General features: G+C 39.7%; 1 protein-coding gene across 2 annotated transcripts; it reads right to left on the reverse strand.

Annotated features, from left to right (window-relative positions):
- Positions 1-1,374: 1,374 nt before the first annotated feature.
- On the reverse strand, positions 1,375-12,154 carry CZH5orf63 (chromosome Z C5orf63 homolog). 2 transcript variants are annotated; one of them, XM_059874022.1, is made up of 6 exons: positions 12,087-12,154; positions 9,719-9,844; positions 6,923-7,043; positions 4,186-4,242; positions 3,247-3,460; positions 1,375-1,923 (listed from the first exon to the last, which is right to left on the reverse strand). In XM_059874022.1, exons 1-5 carry the CDS (start codon positions 12,137-12,139, stop codon positions 3,281-3,283), a joined length of 537 nt encoding a protein of 178 aa, XP_059730005.1. In that variant the 5' UTR covers positions 12,140-12,154; the 3' UTR covers positions 1,375-1,923; positions 3,247-3,280. The 2 variants fall into 2 exon arrangements, with proteins under 2 accessions (XP_059730005.1, XP_059730004.1); XM_059874021.1 differs by lacking the exon at positions 1,375-1,923 and having other exon boundaries at positions 2,649-3,460.
- Positions 12,155-16,613: the final 4,459 nt, after the last annotated feature.

Raw genomic sequence — 16,613 nt, forward strand, 5'->3', positions numbered from 1 at the left:
ATTGCCACTGAAAAAAAAAAAAAAAAAAAAAAAAAGATAAAAAGAAAAAAAAAGGAAAAAAAGAAAAAAGAAAAAAAATAGAAAAAAGAAAACAAAAAAAATTAAAAATTAAAAAAAGAAAAAATAAAAAAGATCTTGCAAACACTTGCACACTGGGCTTTGTTTACTTCTATGTGTAGTTAACCCAGATGGTCATGTGATTACAGCTGAATATCAGATTATGTACCACAGGCCACTTTGGACAGGGAGACCCTGTCCCTAAAAGAAATGAGACATTTTCTTCCATGTCTTGTGTACAATTTAAAGACACAAAGAAACAGTCAGAGAAGCAGAACATGGAAGAAAGTAAGCCCAGTGGGTATTTGTTTTTTTACAGTTACTGGAAGAAGATGGGACATTGTCTGTGTGCTTTTTTATTGGCCAGAAATAGGAAATAAATCCATCTTGTATTCATTCTCCTTTTACTACAGAGATAGTGCATTACAAGGTTTTGCACCCCTGCCAATACTGCCAAAAGAGTAAATTGCCAGTTTTCACAAAGTTGCACATTGCTCCATAAATATATATCTGCAGGGGCAAATACCTTCTCCTTTTATTATCTGTGTTATACTTAAACACATTTGATTAGAGAGATGCATGTGCTGGGAGACAGCTCCATTTCTTACATTCAAGAAGAAGGGGGAAAAAAACCCCCTCAAATTTATATAGGATGCGTCCTTTCTTTTGGAAAATGAAGGTGAGGCCGTGCCACCAACACTCCATACTGACACATTCCCACCTCCTCTCCCTGTATCCAAATTGCTGGAAAGAGGGTTTCCACTCTCTTAGAAGTGCAGAACAGTAAAGCCACTGGAAGGTTTTTGGCAGCACAGCCCAAATGGAAAAGCTCAATCTCACTCATAAGAGCTATGCAATGGACAAAAGCTATTCTGGAAATCCTGTCATCATTGACTTTACCAAATAAATGGGGGAAAAAAGGATCTGGCACTGGCTACAGAGGAAACTCTTCACAGTCTGACAGAAAAAGGAACAAGGGATTCATCAACTCTAAAATGATTAAAAAGTTTGGTTTTAGCTTCCTCTTTTTTTCTTTCCTTCCCAAAACAGACCTTACTAAAATAAAACAAAGGCAAAAAGATCTCTGAGAGCTCTGCCAGTCTCTGTCAGTTATGCATTTTGGGAAGTGCGGTGAGTCCACATGAATTCTGTTGTCCCTATCTTTGAGAGAACGCTGTTGCATTTTAGAAGAGCACTTGAGCTGTGGTTGACAAGTGCTCTCTGCAGTTCTCTTATCACAAAACCTCAGTGAGGAAAAAACCTGGGCCCTCTGAAACCATCTCAAATCATAGAAGAAAGGCAAGTGGTGCTTGCTGATACAGAGATAATTCAGATATTTTATTTAACAGTAAAACAGGTGGAACTGTCAGAATTTTGACTGCAGCACCCTGAACTGCAGAAAGTATGGAAGTTTTTGACTCTAAAGTCCTGCTCTTCTGCTAGTGGTGATGAAAAACATTGTGGATCCATGATCTGGCTGAACTTACCTCAAGTTCTCTGCTATGAAAATTGCACAGGTCTCCCTCCTGGGAAACCTTGGATAGTTTCAGACCCCAACATGAGTGGACTGAAGCTGCTAAGCCAGAGCAAAGTTTTAATTTCTTACTCCCTCCTCCCCTGAAATTTTTCTTCTTGGGGACTACATCAAGACAAGATTGCAAATTATTTGTCAAATGCTAAAGACACTGCAGAATGAGGCCATGAAGCCCATTTTCACCACAGCTGACTTCTTATTAAGCCATACTCCAAAACCTTCAGAGACTTTCTTGAATCCTGCTGTATTTCAGTTTGCCGTTCCAGCCAGACATTGTATCTGGATTCTTCCCTCTGTGAAGACACATCTGTCAAGTGAGCCTGCCTAAATTCCTAGTGAGAAGAAAAGACTGAATATCATCATGATAGGAAGAACAAAAATGCAGCAGGTAGGGATTAGTTTCTGTGTCAAAGAATATATTAAGAACATCACAAATACCAGCAACTTTCTGCAATCTGTTACAGATTATTTAACCTAAAATGGTTGTCTTTTCCTGAACATGTCATTCTCTTCTTCCTGAAAATATGTTTAACTTGGGCATTCTGTCTCCCTCACAGGCCTGAATTGCCTATGTAACTAATGTAACTGCAGCAATCCTTGAAAAAAATGGCATTCTTGCCACATGATAAATGGATTTGCAGCTGTGTGGCAGACAGAACTGAAATATGAAAAATAAACCATTCAGTGTTAGGTGTTAGCAATAACTGTATCAAATTGTGATTATCACTTCACAGATACAATTCCAGTGAGAGTGTGTGGTCTTTAATCAAGTGCCCTTTTAACAGTAAATGCCCTATTTTCTATTTTAATTGTCATTTAGGGTAGGCTCCTGGTCTTCTTCAAGGAATTCTCCTACACATCTACAGTGTAATCTACATCTACACGTGCTAATCATCTTTTAAACACTGATCCTGGCTGGGTGCCACACACCCACAATTGTCACCCTATCAGTCCCTTCACCAGCTGGGCAGGGGAGGGAAAATACAATAAAAGGCTCATGGGTTGAGATGAGAACACAGAGAGAGATCAGCCACTGATCACTATCACAGGCAGAGGAGACACAGGGAAATTAGTTTATTACCAATCAAATCACAGTTGGCTAAAGACAAAGGAAACTAAATCCTTAAAACTCCTTTATCCCACCCTTCCCTTCTTCCAAGGCTTAACGTCACTCTCAATTTTCTCTTCCTCCTCCCCCTCAGTGGTTCAGGGAGATGGAGAACAGGGTTTGTGGTTGTTTTATTAAACATTCTCTCCTCCTTCCTCCTCATCAGAGATGGTCTCAGATGTGGCCAGAGGATCCCTCCTGGAGCTGGTTGGCTCATCTGGACACAGGGGAAGCTTCCAGCAGCTCCTCAGAAAAACCACCCCTGTACCACCCCCCACTACCCAAACCTGGCCATGCCAACCCCATACAAACAGAGTTCACTTTATCTGCTGTTGTGGAGCAGCTTTTATTCTGTCAGAGAGAACACCAGCCCAGCAGAGCAGCAAATGAACAGCACAGAAAAGGCAACTCCTGGTGCAGCTGGGTTGGGGGATTAATACAAAACAGAACACAAGTCATTCAAGTTTTTCAGGCTCATAAGTCCTAAGAAATTTAAGGCCAGTTAATGAATATGTTTTTTTTTTTTTTTCCACAAAGTTCTTTTCACCTTTGCGATCTGCATCAGAGCAGCTGCATTTTCTTCACTGGTTTCCCTCACTTTGCAACTCCAGCTTCCTCAGCTGGTCCTCAAACTTTGGAATGTCGACTCGGTGCTTCATTAGGAACCTCCCGTTCAAGTGGAAAACAGGGATGTCATGTTTGTATTTATCATACCATGCTGAGTTCTCTGGAAGGGTAATATCCACCTCCTGCAGAATAAACTGTGGCAGAGAAGAAATATGTCAGCTCCTACTGGACACTGGAAAACAACACCTGCTTGTCTTCTGATCAGGCTTTCCTCAGAAATGCAAGGCTGTTTTCTTGAAGCTTTTGGGTTTATTCCTTGTGTTGTAGCCTGGTTTTTGGAGTACAAAATATGTGTAGCCACAATTCTTGGCTGCCACTTCACAAGGGACTCTCCCCCTAGCCCAGAATATTCTTGTTCCACTCTCCTGTGGGCAGCAACTTCAACAAACACACAGCTGGGAACAAAAGAGGCAGAGGAGTGCAACAGCTCTTAATGCCCCCATTAGAAGTTTCATCCTTCAACAGAGACATCAAAACCTGGTTGGAAAATGGCAAAAATTGCAGCCACGTATTTCAAAGCCCCACTTAGTCACATCCTTCTCAAATTACATCCTGGCTCATAAAAGTTACTAACTTCTTCAGACAAGGCAACAGTATTTGCAGAAGGAGTATTTTCAAGAACTCCTGTAACATGGTTTATATTGGTTCAGTTTGCCAATACTTATTTGAGTAGCATTATCACAAAATGCTTTTGGATAATGAGTTTTATGTAAATCAGAGCTGAAATTGTCTTGAAGAGGTCATCCATGAAAGAATAACAGATGCAAATAAATCCAAGCAATTTTCTTTTTACAAAGAAAGAATCCTGATTAACTGTTCTTCCCATATAGAAAACATATACTGAATTTCCATACATTACCCTTCTCTTGTATGGCTCAAGAACTTCTTTTGCTTCATCACACAGAGGGCATGGTTTCTAAATGAAAACATTCAGAGTAGCTTAAAGCATGCAGTAAAACACAAAAGTTGTTTGTACAGTGAAATAAAACACACAGAAACTACATTCATTGCTGCAAATGCAGGTTCCCTTCCCTGCACCAAGCACCCTGTCTTAGGGCTTTCTAAAACTTTACTTATCAGTGCAGTATGGATGAAAAAAAAAAAAAAAAAACCACAACAAACTATCCAGCCATTGAAATTTAATTATTTTACATTTGATATTGCATTTCTCATGGGGCAAATTTAAGTTTTCTAAAAGCACATCCAAGGGAATGATCTGAAAGCACTGTCATCACCCAATGAAGACAGCTGCACATACCATTCCTGCTAAAAGAGGAATGAGAAAGCCACACAAGTAACTTCCAGCCTGGCTCAGACCAAGACACATGCCTCAGCTCAAATGGGAAAAGAAGGCAATTTAAGACTGGGTGCCTTTGCCTGGAAGAAATTAAGCAGGACCCTCCAAACTGCAGAGCTGGAAGGAAAGTAACCTCCAGCAAGGAGAACTGGCAAACAGCTGCAGTGCTCTGACTTGTGATGAGGTCAAAAAAACCCTCACATTTTTGAAAACTCCCCCCTCTGAGTTCTGCTGGCCCCCCAGGCTGTAACTGAAGAAGTAACTCTCATGAAGGCATGCTGCTCCAATGTTTGCAACAGCAGAATTGGGCCCAAAAAACTCACGTGGCAAAGTATAGGGAGGTGAACATGACTGCTCTGTCCCTCTGCCCCAAAACACCTCCCACAGCTGGAAAAGACCTTCTTCTCTTTCTCCCACTGAAGTCTTCCTTGAGCTTGTTTAAATGTGAAGTTAACCTGAAACAGCTACTTTTAATTCCCTGTAATGTGAAATTTCCAGTAATGAGAATTACTTCGGATTAAACACTCTGCTTTTATCTAGATCTAGCCTAAATTGCCTTTCCCACACGAGTCCTTGTGCTCTGAAAACACATGCAGGACACTGAAGTGATGTTTTCTTCCTAGTCCTGGCTGCTTTTGGTTTAACAGATACTGGCGACTGAAAGGATTTCACCCAGAACCCTGCACATCAGTTTTGTAACACACCAGGCTCCTCCCAGGTAAAACAGGACACACTTGGTTCCCCTAGGCCTGTGGAGAGCTTCCCAACGTGCCAGGCACATAAATGCATTTGGCAAAGGTGGCTAAACTGTATTTTCTTTAGGAAAAAATATATAGTTTTACTCTCATGGCAAGCTTAAGCGCTAGGTGGTACTGGGTTAAAATCAGAAGTGAATTATTTCAACAAAGAGAAATCTTTTCTAAAAGTAGATTTATGTAAGCAAATGTTGCTGGGGTGGTCAGAAAAGGGGACTGCAAGGGGAAACCCATCTGGAAGTTTCTATCAGTTTGATCCAGAAGTCATAACTCCCTTTGCTTTCTCCTCCTCTTTTCTCCTTATTAAAAATAAGAAGGAGGCAAACTAGGGATCAATTAGCATAAGATAAGTGTAGATTAGATTTTTTTAATAAACTGCACTTTTCTTTGCAATTGCCAGTGAACATTTAAAGTTAACAGTAAACATTTAGAGTCAAAAAACACCTTCAACAAAAAGGCCATTTCAGAGAACTGCTGGAAATCTGCTACTTGAAAATTGGATTTCACACAGTGCCTTACTAGTTAGGAATTTTAAGACACAAAGAGAATTTTTTTCCCATTTTTAACCCAAAAGTAAGACCATTAATCTCTCCTTTACCCCATTTCAATTATGAATGAGTTGAGGCTGAATTGGGCACAGGGACAGAAAGCTGCAACTTTAAAGTATAGTTCTGATTATTGAATGGATGCTGACCTATTATTTTTAACCTATTCATTTGTCATACAGTTTCAACACTCCTGTATGGTTACAGATGGAATGAAAAAACACAGTACAGGAGGAGGAAATTATTTTAATCAAATCTAAAACCAGCACACTGATGTCAGCACTCTCAGTGCTTTGCATTTGTAGTTATTCTCCTCTTAAAAGCTGCAACAAGCACATAAATTCAGCATAACCCACCGTGTGCCATCCTTTATAAAAGTGCAGAACTATGCAGGTAATAATTGAAAACAATTCATGGAATGTGACAGTCCACAAATGACCCTTCCTGCTCATCTCATCTGTTTTCTAAACATGCCTAGGAATTCTACACCCATTTTATCTGCTGCCAATAAAGCAAAAAAGAGGGGTAAAAGAAAATCTACTTTTCCCTCACGTGCTCCCAACACTAATTGGATGCATTTTACAGTCTCACAGGTGGTGCTGAAATTAAACAAGAGCACTCTGAAGAGCCTGCTTTGACTGCTGATGCTTGTGTTTGGCAGATTGTGTGTAACATTCCATCATCTCTGCTCTCCATTTTCAGGGTGAAACACTGGCAGCTGGGCCAAATCTTCAACTAGTAAATGAACCATAGAGTCACAAAGGCAAAACTATCCTGATATATTTGTAGATTGCTAATTGCTGATTGCTAATTTTTACAATGAGAACAGGAGTGTGCAGCAAAGCCTGGTGTGCAGAAACCCACTAAGTAAAACACCCAACACTACTTTGAAGGGGGGGAAAAAAAGGGCAAGGACAAGGCATTTAATCTGCAATTCCTGTGTTTCAGAGCTGACAAACACACAGTCCTGCTCAGCTTTATTGTGTGAACAGCTCCTACCTTGGTGAATAAAGTCAAGACTGGCTTATTCCTGGTGGCTGAGCAGAGTTGTCTCCACAGTGGGCTGGGTGAATGCCTGGCTCGTGGCAGGGCTCTGCTCAGGAAAGAGAGCACCATCATCCTGTTTCAGGCAGAAAAAAAAAAATAAGAACTCTGAGTTGTTCCATGCCAAGTTATAGCTCATGAAATTTAATGTCAGGATAAACGCGATGCTTCTGCGGTGGCTCTAAATCACACACAGCCAAAACATTCATCCCAGGGCTTTTATGCTCACAGTATCAACACATTCATCAGTGCTTTACTATGTGGCAGGCCAGAAACATCGTGCAGCTCAAAAAGCAGCAGTTCCATTATAAAAAAAAGAGAAGAAAAGAACAACAAAACACCTAGGTTTTCTTGTTGAAATGCCTCTTTTAAATTCCCTAACACAAATGCTGACATAAATGCATTACGCTGTTCCAGCTCCACAGATGCCAGCTGGAATTACACATTTAAAAATGCAAAGTGCTGTGCTTTGAACCTCTGTAATCTTGCTGCAGCGTTTGACATAGTCTACTTGCCCGAATTATTCCATCAAAAAAACTAATCTGTACCTAATCAGAATATTAATACAATGTGTTCTGCAGTGAGTGAAAAGCTGTAGCCAAGATGATTTAACTTGGTAATTTTAAAAGCATTCATACTGCCCCCAGTTCTTCCTTCAACAGCAAATTAATTGATGGGTTTGTGACTCCTTTGAGAGAGTTTGAATAAGTTAAGTGTTATTGAAGGGTGCCACGTTGGGGTCTTGAAGTCACCTGCTCACAATGTCATTAACAGCAACACTGCCTCCTCCAAACTTTTGTCTTAATGTGACCTCTACAAGACTGAGGGACAAAGAAGGAAGCCAAAGGGTCATTATCAGCAGACATGACACCTGGTATCAGAATTTACACTGGGAAAACCAAATTGAATCCCCTTTACCCAAAGCCAAACTGCTTCTGCTCAGTTTCAGGCCTGACTTGCCTGTAGCTTCCATTATCTAAAGCTAAACACACAACCTGATGTCACAATTTCAAGCAGCTAAAGAGTGAGGAGGATCTCATTGCAACTGCTAGGCACAGTTTGGGATGTTCAGTAAAAAAGAACCCAGGGCTCTTCTGCTTAACTGGATCTCTCAGTACTGATATCACAAAGCTTTTTTCTAAGAGGACAGTTTATCCAGAATAACCACAAGAACACTGCAATGGACTCTAAACTTTAATGCTGCATTTCTAAGCCACAACCACAAGAAAAAAAAAATTAAATGGGTGACAGGGCACTGCTCCACCAATCTTCCTGCACAGCCAAAAGACAGCAGCTATTAGTAAGAGTCAGCTGCAAGGGGCAGAGCAGTAAAATTCCTGTCACTGAGCAGCGACTGGCACAGCACACACTGCCGAAGGTCACAGTCCTTGGCAGCTACTGCATTTGTTTCACTCAGCAAGGTGGAAATAGAACTGCCTGGGATTTTCCATGGTGAACGTATGGGCAAGCTTGGAACCTTTTGGAAAAATGCAGATCTGGATGGCAGGAAGAGCCTCAGTCAGACGTGGAAAATTTTTAAACCCACAACAAATGGAAGACCAGAACAAATGCAGTTTTGGCAGGAAGTGTTTACAGCATGTTGGCCTGCTAACATGCAAGATAAACAATGGGGGCAAAAAAAAAGGGTCTGCTTTCTGACAAGTTTTTTAAGAACACTTTTGTTGCCAGCCTAGCAAGCCTTCCAAATGAGGAAGATGCTCTCAAATTGTTTTGTGGGCAGTAGAATGAAAAAAAGCCCAGATATCCATAGATCGCATTCTCCCTTCCACACATATACGTGCATAGAACAGCTCCAGTTCAGTCCTATTTAGCCCCTTTTTGATCCCTTCATGCTCTGCTGTCCTGAGGACAACTCCTACCAAAACATCAGCTGAAGGGGAATGAATAAAACAGTTTCGGTCCCTAAGCTTTGAGACCCCACAAAAAAAAAAAACCAAAAAAAACCAAACAAACAAAAAAAAAACAGCCAGCAATGCCTTAACTTCCTCACCAATTTTGTGTAATTACAAGAAATTCTGCCTTCAGAGTCCAGCAACAAATCTTCACTGACCAGAAGAATCTGCTTTTTCCAGGGCTAACATGAGTCTGGCTGGCTGTTTTTATAAATAAGCAGAAGAAAACAGAGTCCTATCTGTCTCTTTATTCACCTAAGCAAAATGATACCAAAAACATTAAAATGCACAAACCTTCCCATATCATTATTCTGGATCTCTCTCTAGACTACCCCCAATCATTAAGATATGCTTTAGGGAAAAAAATGAACACATAAATGCAAAGGATGCTTGCAAACTTGAGAATTTACCTTCCCCAACACCACAATGCTAGATTTAACAAATTATTCTTTTGAGTCTGGGCTTGGCCCATGTTCTATTTTGCAAAGCCAAGTTGGACTCAATTCCCATGTACAGAATTTACATCAGCCAATAAATCCTCATCTGCAGGAAAAGTAAGTTGTGACACTAAAACCATCCATTATTTAGATGAGGTAAGTATCTGTATAAACTTAATCTCAGCATCAATTCAAGAAAAGACAAGCATGGATATTTTTTTCCTTGAAGTATTTACCTTTTAAGTAACAGCTGAAAGAGAATGGGGGGAGCAAGTAGGTGCAAATAACAGAATGTATGCTGATGGCATTTAAAACACCTATCTCCTGTTGTCCCTCATTCAAAACCAGCTATGGCCATCAAGGAAACTAAATTTTCTGGCAGTCTGCATTTGATTACCTACCAAGGAAACGCTGAGCAGGAAAACAGGTGACACAGAAGAGGGAGTCCACGTGGAGTGGGGACTGCAAACCCTGCAGCTGTGGAGATCCCCAGGCAGCTTTTACCCCACCAGACATTCAGAGCAGACCTGCAAAACACAAGAAAATCTTTTTGCTCATAACTCTAGAAGTCTTTCAGGGAGAATCAGGTTCTTGCAGCAGCTCGAAATTGAAAGGTATCATCAGCAATACCAGCTGTGTCTGTGGGGTGATGCTATGCATCAATCTGTGCATGTTTCTGTGCATTTTCTCCTCCAAAGTGCAGTAACCTGAGAAAAATGCCACAGACACACTGCATTCCATCTCAGAAAAGATGGAAGTGTCACATTTGTCAACACATTTTGCTCAGTAATCCCTCCAGATTAGAGGGATGAGGCCATGGAAGTGCATCCTAGAATCTGGTCCAGGGCCACACTCCAAATTCCAGATAATTTAAATTACACCCAACAGGTTGCTGTAATGGCCTGCTCTGAATACTGTACAGAACTTGCACAAAACAACACCCTGCTACCAAAATGGAAAGTTTGTAACAGAGCTTAAAAGATAATAGCAATAATAGCAAAATAGAGGATAACATATATGTCATATATATTATAGAATACAGCAGAGAGTATTTTATATATAACCATGTATCTCATGAAATTATATTAATATCTTAGATGCTACATATTCTATAACGTCATCATATTACCAAATATAGCAACAATATTAAAATATTAGAATATTACTGATATTAATACATATTAATATTTATATAGGTAATATTAAGGTCATATTAATATGTCATTAATACATAATTAATATTTCTTTCATATACTGTATGAATAATTACATTAATGCTACTGTACATTATATATAATATGTATATAATGATACTGTATATTACTTATGGATATAATGATACAGCTTATTATATTGATATATATCAATATACTCATATGTATATATTTTATTTCTATGCACAGCTTGTATGTTTTAAGTATACGCATATATACAAACATAAAAGAACATACCTATACATATATATACATTCAAACAAATATACAAATATTTTCATGAGTATATATATGTATACAAATTTATATATATGTATACAAATCTATGTTAATACATGGGTATATACAAATATACACATATAGTAACATAACTTGTAGATACATATCATTCCTACACTATACATATATGCCTAAAAGTATACATTATACATTATATATTCACATATATGCCTACATACACATATATACCTACAGATATGCATATAAATACAATAGACAATAATATGAAATATATTATAAATAATGCTCACGTATAAGATACACATCTGTGTGCCTATACATATAATAATACGTACATATAAGATACATATTTTTGTGTGTGTATATGTGAAAAATAAATCAGAACTGTATTATAGATATAAATAAGTATAAAAATTATAAAATAAATTATAATTTATATATATGTATATATATTTATGTGTGGGGGGTCTTTATATAGATATAGATATAGATAGATATAGATATGTGTATGTGTATATATATGTATATGTACAATCCAGTGGGGCTTGGGTGGTTTAGCTCAGAAGTTTCCAAATAGAAATGTTTAAAACTCTCATTATGTTATATATCTATAATGTATAGAATGCCTACATATACATTCAGATATATACACACACACACATATATATGTGTATATATATGTATATGTACACACATATATACATAAATACATATACCTAGATACATATATGTATATATACATGTTATACACATATATATACATACCTAGGTACATATATGTGCATATATATACACATAGATACACCTGTACATACATACATATATTTATGTATACATATATACATATATATACATTTATATATATACACATATATGTGTGTATATACACATATACATATAGATAAATATATGTACATATATACACATATATGTATATATAGTGCATATATGTACATATATTTATCTATATGTATATATAGATAAAAATATGTGTGTGTGTGTATATATATATATATATACACACATTCATATATGTATCTATATACACATATATAAACATATATACATATACATACATATATATGTGTATGTGCGTGTGTGTGCGTGTATATATATATCTGCACGTATATGTAGGCATTATATACATTATAGACATAAAACATAATAAGAGTTTTAAACATTTCTATTTGGAAACTTCCGAGCGAAACCACCCCAGCCCCGCCGGCGAGCCCAGCAGGGTACAGTGTATCCAGAGGCCTCCTCGCTCTCCCCCGCAAGGAGCCAGCCCGCCGGGCGATGCCAATGCTCTGCAAACCTGTACCCGGACCCTCCGCGGCGACAAGGAGCCGCATCCCGCGGGAGCCGCATCCCGAGGGGGCAGAGCCGGAGGAGCCGAGCCCCGCGGAGCCGCAGCCGCCCCGGGCTGGGCGCGGCCGGTGCCGCACGCACCTGCGGGAGCGCCGGCGGAACGCGCGGGCCGCGGGCGGGGCGGCAGCGCCGGCTGTGACGTGACTGCGCCGCGGGAAGGAAGCGACCGCGGCTCGGGAAGCGCTCCCGGGGCACGAAGGGGCGGCCCAGGTCCGCAAGAGAAAGTAAAATGCGGATAAGTAATAAGAATAGGGAGAGTAGTGTGAAAAAGGGCAATTCGCTTGGTTTTTAGAATTTTAAAATTTTAATAGTAATAAAGTGGTTATAAAAATAGTAATATAATTAGGGTCATAATAATTTGGACAATTTGAATTAGGACAATATGACACAATAAAAACAAAGAGTTACGGACAGCCCGGGTACCATTTTCTGGCCAAAATAAGGCCGAAAAAGGACCCACGTTAACAGAGGATTAACCCTTAAAAGCAACAGCCTGTTGCATATTCATACACCTCATACATGATGCATAAATTCCATTCAAACACAGCATTCTGTCTGGCCAGTGTCAGCTGCTTCCTCTGAATCCTGACAGTGTCATCCTGCCCAAGTGAGGCGGGAAGAAGTTTGTTTCTTCTGATAATGGAGCAATAAATTCTCTTTCTCTGAAAGATTCAGGTGTCCTGTGGCTGCTATCTCAGCGAGAGTTCTGCCTTTAAAAAATGTATCTTACATAGCATAGTTTCTATTTTAACATTTTGTTATAACCTAAAATTATATTTAACACACTACTTAAGAAAATGAATACAGCATAACTTTGTAACACAACACATATAATGTTCATTTAAATATTTGCAAAAAGCCAATCATAAAATGCACATTTTTTTTCACAACAGTAATGCAATAGCAATAATAGCAATACAACAGAAATAATAGTAATGTAAGAGTAATAATAGAAAGAGGAGCAGTAATAGTAGTAATGGTATCATGAAGTTTTTTTAGTAAGTTGGAGAGTCGCCATGGAAATTGGTATATTAGTCTCTGAGGTGAGTGCTTGGAGGTTGGGTTTGCATAAAAGGGGTAGGGTGAAAGGTAGGGAAGAAAAAGAAGGGACATTGAATCCTGGCTCGTAGCTCCCACATTCCCCTCACTCCACTCTGTTATGTACCAGAAAGTGGGCAGCAGCCTCAAAATCTTCTCCTCCATCCTCCTGAAACATGGAATTTGGGCACCCACTTAGGTGGGTATACTTTATAATGGAAAAAATCCACATTGTTGGAGGGTATCACTGGAGCACAAAGGGTCAACAACAACAAAAGCACTCAAGGAAAGAGCTGGGCCTGTTTAGTCTAGAGGTGACTGAGATAAAATCATATTAGTGCATATAAAATCTCCAAGGCAGGTGCTAGGAGGATGCCCTTGATGCTCTGTTTGACTGCTCTGAGGTGTTTCAGTTGTCAGGTGCATTCATCTTCCTTTCCCCAGAAAAGTTTTAAGTAAAAAATAGCAAGCGTCCACTGCTGGGCAACTAAAGCTGCAGGCTCATGTTTAAATACTGTAAATACATACTGTATTTCTGACAGGATTTTGGTTTTGCCATAGCGGTTGTCCCTAGGCCAAGAGTGGGAGACAAATCTTTTGGGTAGAAGCTCAAGTCAGCTTCTCTTCATCTGTGCTCTGAGAAGCACAACAGCACTCAGGGAAAAGGCCCTCCAGGGGTGTAATCCTACCCTGCTGATGTGACATCTGTAATTAGCCAGCATTTAAATTAACACAAGGGACAGTCAGCTTGGGATTTTAGTGACTCCTTTTCAGACACTATTTTAATCCCTGCTGCTGAACAGAGATGTAATGCTTGCAGCTCACACTGGCTGCTATTTATTTATTTATTTTATTTTGTTTCCCAACATCAGAAAATCCAGTGTCAGGCTTTGGTGTTCGGCATTGCTACAGGACAGACCTGACAAGCCTCACACAAGGGAAATGCTGAGCTGGCTCTCACCTGGATTTTACTTTCTCAGAAAGGGTGGGAGGACATCCAGAGAGAGGGCAGAGGCAGGTTGGAAAGCAGGTTTAAATAAAGAGACCAGCATGCTCTTGACATCTCAGGTCTCAATTTTATCCCTCTTGCTCCCAAAGCAATCCTGTCCTCTGTGGGACACGTGTCTAAAATTCCCAGAGGAACCTGGAGAACAGAGCTCCCCAAACTGGTCAGTTTATTTAAACAAAATTGCTGCTGAAGGCAAGAAGTGATCTGGCTGTGTTCCTTTCCTGGTTTCAGTAGGATTGTCATTCTGTTGCCTAGCAGAGTTCAATTAACCAAAGCACTGGCTGTTCCTGTCATATCAGAATTTTCTTACACTGCCAGATGTGTTTATTGTTGTGCACCTAGGTATAGAGTGGTTTCACACTCAGATCAGGCTGTTTATATAATACAGTATAAGTACAGGGGAAAAAAATAAAAGGAGAAAGAAAAGATGGAAAAGCTGGGGAAAAAGCAAAAAAAAATTTAAAAGGTTTTCTTATGCTACAAACATCTGCTTTGCAATTAACCAGTTTTGCTTTGACAGTTTTTTGATACACCACTGTAGATATCTCAGCACAAAATTAGCTTTGGTTTTAATCCAGTATTTATGAGATGAATCTTCTTAATCTTCATAGTGACAGATGCAGAAAGAATTATTACTTAGAGCATGTCTCACTATCACTGTGCTTAGGAATGAGATGGATTGCTGTAAAGTTTGGTATTTAAAAATGTGTTCTGACATCTGAAAGAAGTGCAACTCCACATTATTTTTCATTATGGCACAAAGGACATCTTTAAATTTCAAGGGCAGTTAGGACTCAATGGTTAAATTTGCTGCACAGGTACTGTGCTATGATGCCCAAGTCTTCCTTTTTTATTTTTTCTTTATAGATATATCTCTTAAATAAAGTGTGGACATGGTTTCACAATCCAAACTAAGAACTCATGCTCTGATGGATTGCATTCAGTTTGGTTCTCCTCCAGATTTCTATTTTATTTCTCTATGTTATTTTGAGTTAGAATCACAGAATCACAGAAGGATTTGGATTGGAAGGGAACTTAAAAGCCCATCCAGTGCCAGCCCCTGTCCCAGGTGTCCCCCCAGGGACACCTGGGACACCTCCCATTGTCCCAGGCTGCTCCAAGCCCCAATGTCCAGCCTGGCCTTGGGCACTGCCAGGGATCCAGGGGAAGATTTGTTCCCAATAATTGGGCTAAATCTACCCTTTTTCAGCTTAGAGCCTTTCCACACCTCAAATCCTGAGGTCAGTTTGGAGCACCTCACTCCAAGAAGGACCTTGATGGGCTGCAGCGGGGCCAGGGCGGGGAATGGAGCTGGGAAGGGAATGGAGCCCCAGGAGAGGCTGAGGGAGCTGGGAAGGGGCTCAGCCTGGAGAAAAGGAGGCTCAGGGGGGCCCTTGTGGCTCTGCACAGCTCCTGCCAGGAGAGGACAGCTAGGGGGTGGGTCGGGCTCTGCTCCAGGGAACAGGGACAGGAGCAGAGGGAACAGCCTCAGGCTGGGCCAGGGCAGGTTTAGGATATTAAGCTAAAAAAACCTTTTCACTGAAATGATTACTAAGCATTGGAACAGGTTCCCCAGGGGAAGGAATAATTTTGTGAAAAGTGAAATTCTTAATGTTCAAATAACTTGAGTATGGAAAAGGTGACAAATTGAAAAAATAATCACAGCATCACATATTCATGCTTCATAAGTTCATAACTTCAATAAGGAGCAGAGGAACACCAGAAAAATATATTAGAGAATTTTATTCTAATATGAGAGTAAATTTTTTGCTGTAAAAAGAAGAGCTTTTAGAAATCTTAGCCTGAGGAGAAGCACCTTGAGGAATATGCTTAAAAAAACACTCCATAATGTGTTCCTGAAATGATGAATGCCAGTGGAGGAGGATTTTCATTTGCCTAAATGACCTGCAGAAGGAAGGGGACTGCCTGCCCATGAACTTTTCACTGCTTGCCCAAGGATCATCTGAGCACTGAGCATGGTGACACGTTAATTGACACACTGTGTAACAGCAATTTGAGCAGCATTTTGAATTTATTTTTGTATCTCATGTTTTTTAATTGGACCATTGCCATGGTGACACATGGTATCCAAAAATTAATTTACTGAGCACCAAGAGAGCACTGGGTTCCAGGCTAAGGCAGAGCCTATTGGAAATCAATGCTGTTCTTTCTCTTCCCTTTAAAAAAGCCTCAGGTCAGGCCATTCTTTTGCATGCAGCACAGAAAATAATTTGTGGTATGTTTGCTCTGAGTGCTAAGACTGAGTTGTGTTTAACAGCTTTTTTAATAGTGAAATTTACTTCACATAATTTCCAGCTCAGTGGAGAGTATTTGAGGGAGAAGATGGAAGTTTTTATGGGATCTAGGATAAACACTTATTTTCAAAAAAAATGAGGCTGCTCTGGTAGATGGTGTCAGCAAATGCCC

This window comes from Haemorhous mexicanus, chromosome Z (assembly GCF_027477595.1).
Source record: "Haemorhous mexicanus isolate bHaeMex1 chromosome Z, bHaeMex1.pri, whole genome shotgun sequence".
NCBI lineage: Eukaryota > Metazoa > Chordata > Aves > Passeriformes > Fringillidae > Haemorhous > Haemorhous mexicanus.

Excerpts from the sequence above, each read along its gene's own strand:
- CZH5orf63 (XM_059874022.1), bottom strand. The coding sequence starts at position 12,139 with ATGCGGCTCCCGCGGGATGCGGCTCCTTGTCGCCGCGGAGGGTCCGGG. Across the intron at positions 9,845-12,086 it reads CGCGGAGGGTCCGGGTACAG|GTCTGCTCTGAATGTCTGGT; the intron begins GTTTGCAGAGCA and ends TGTGTTTTGCAG. Across the intron at positions 3,461-4,185 it reads TTGAGCCATACAAGAGAAGG|TTTATTCTGCAGGAGGTGGA; the intron begins GTAATGTATGGA and ends TCTCTGCCACAG.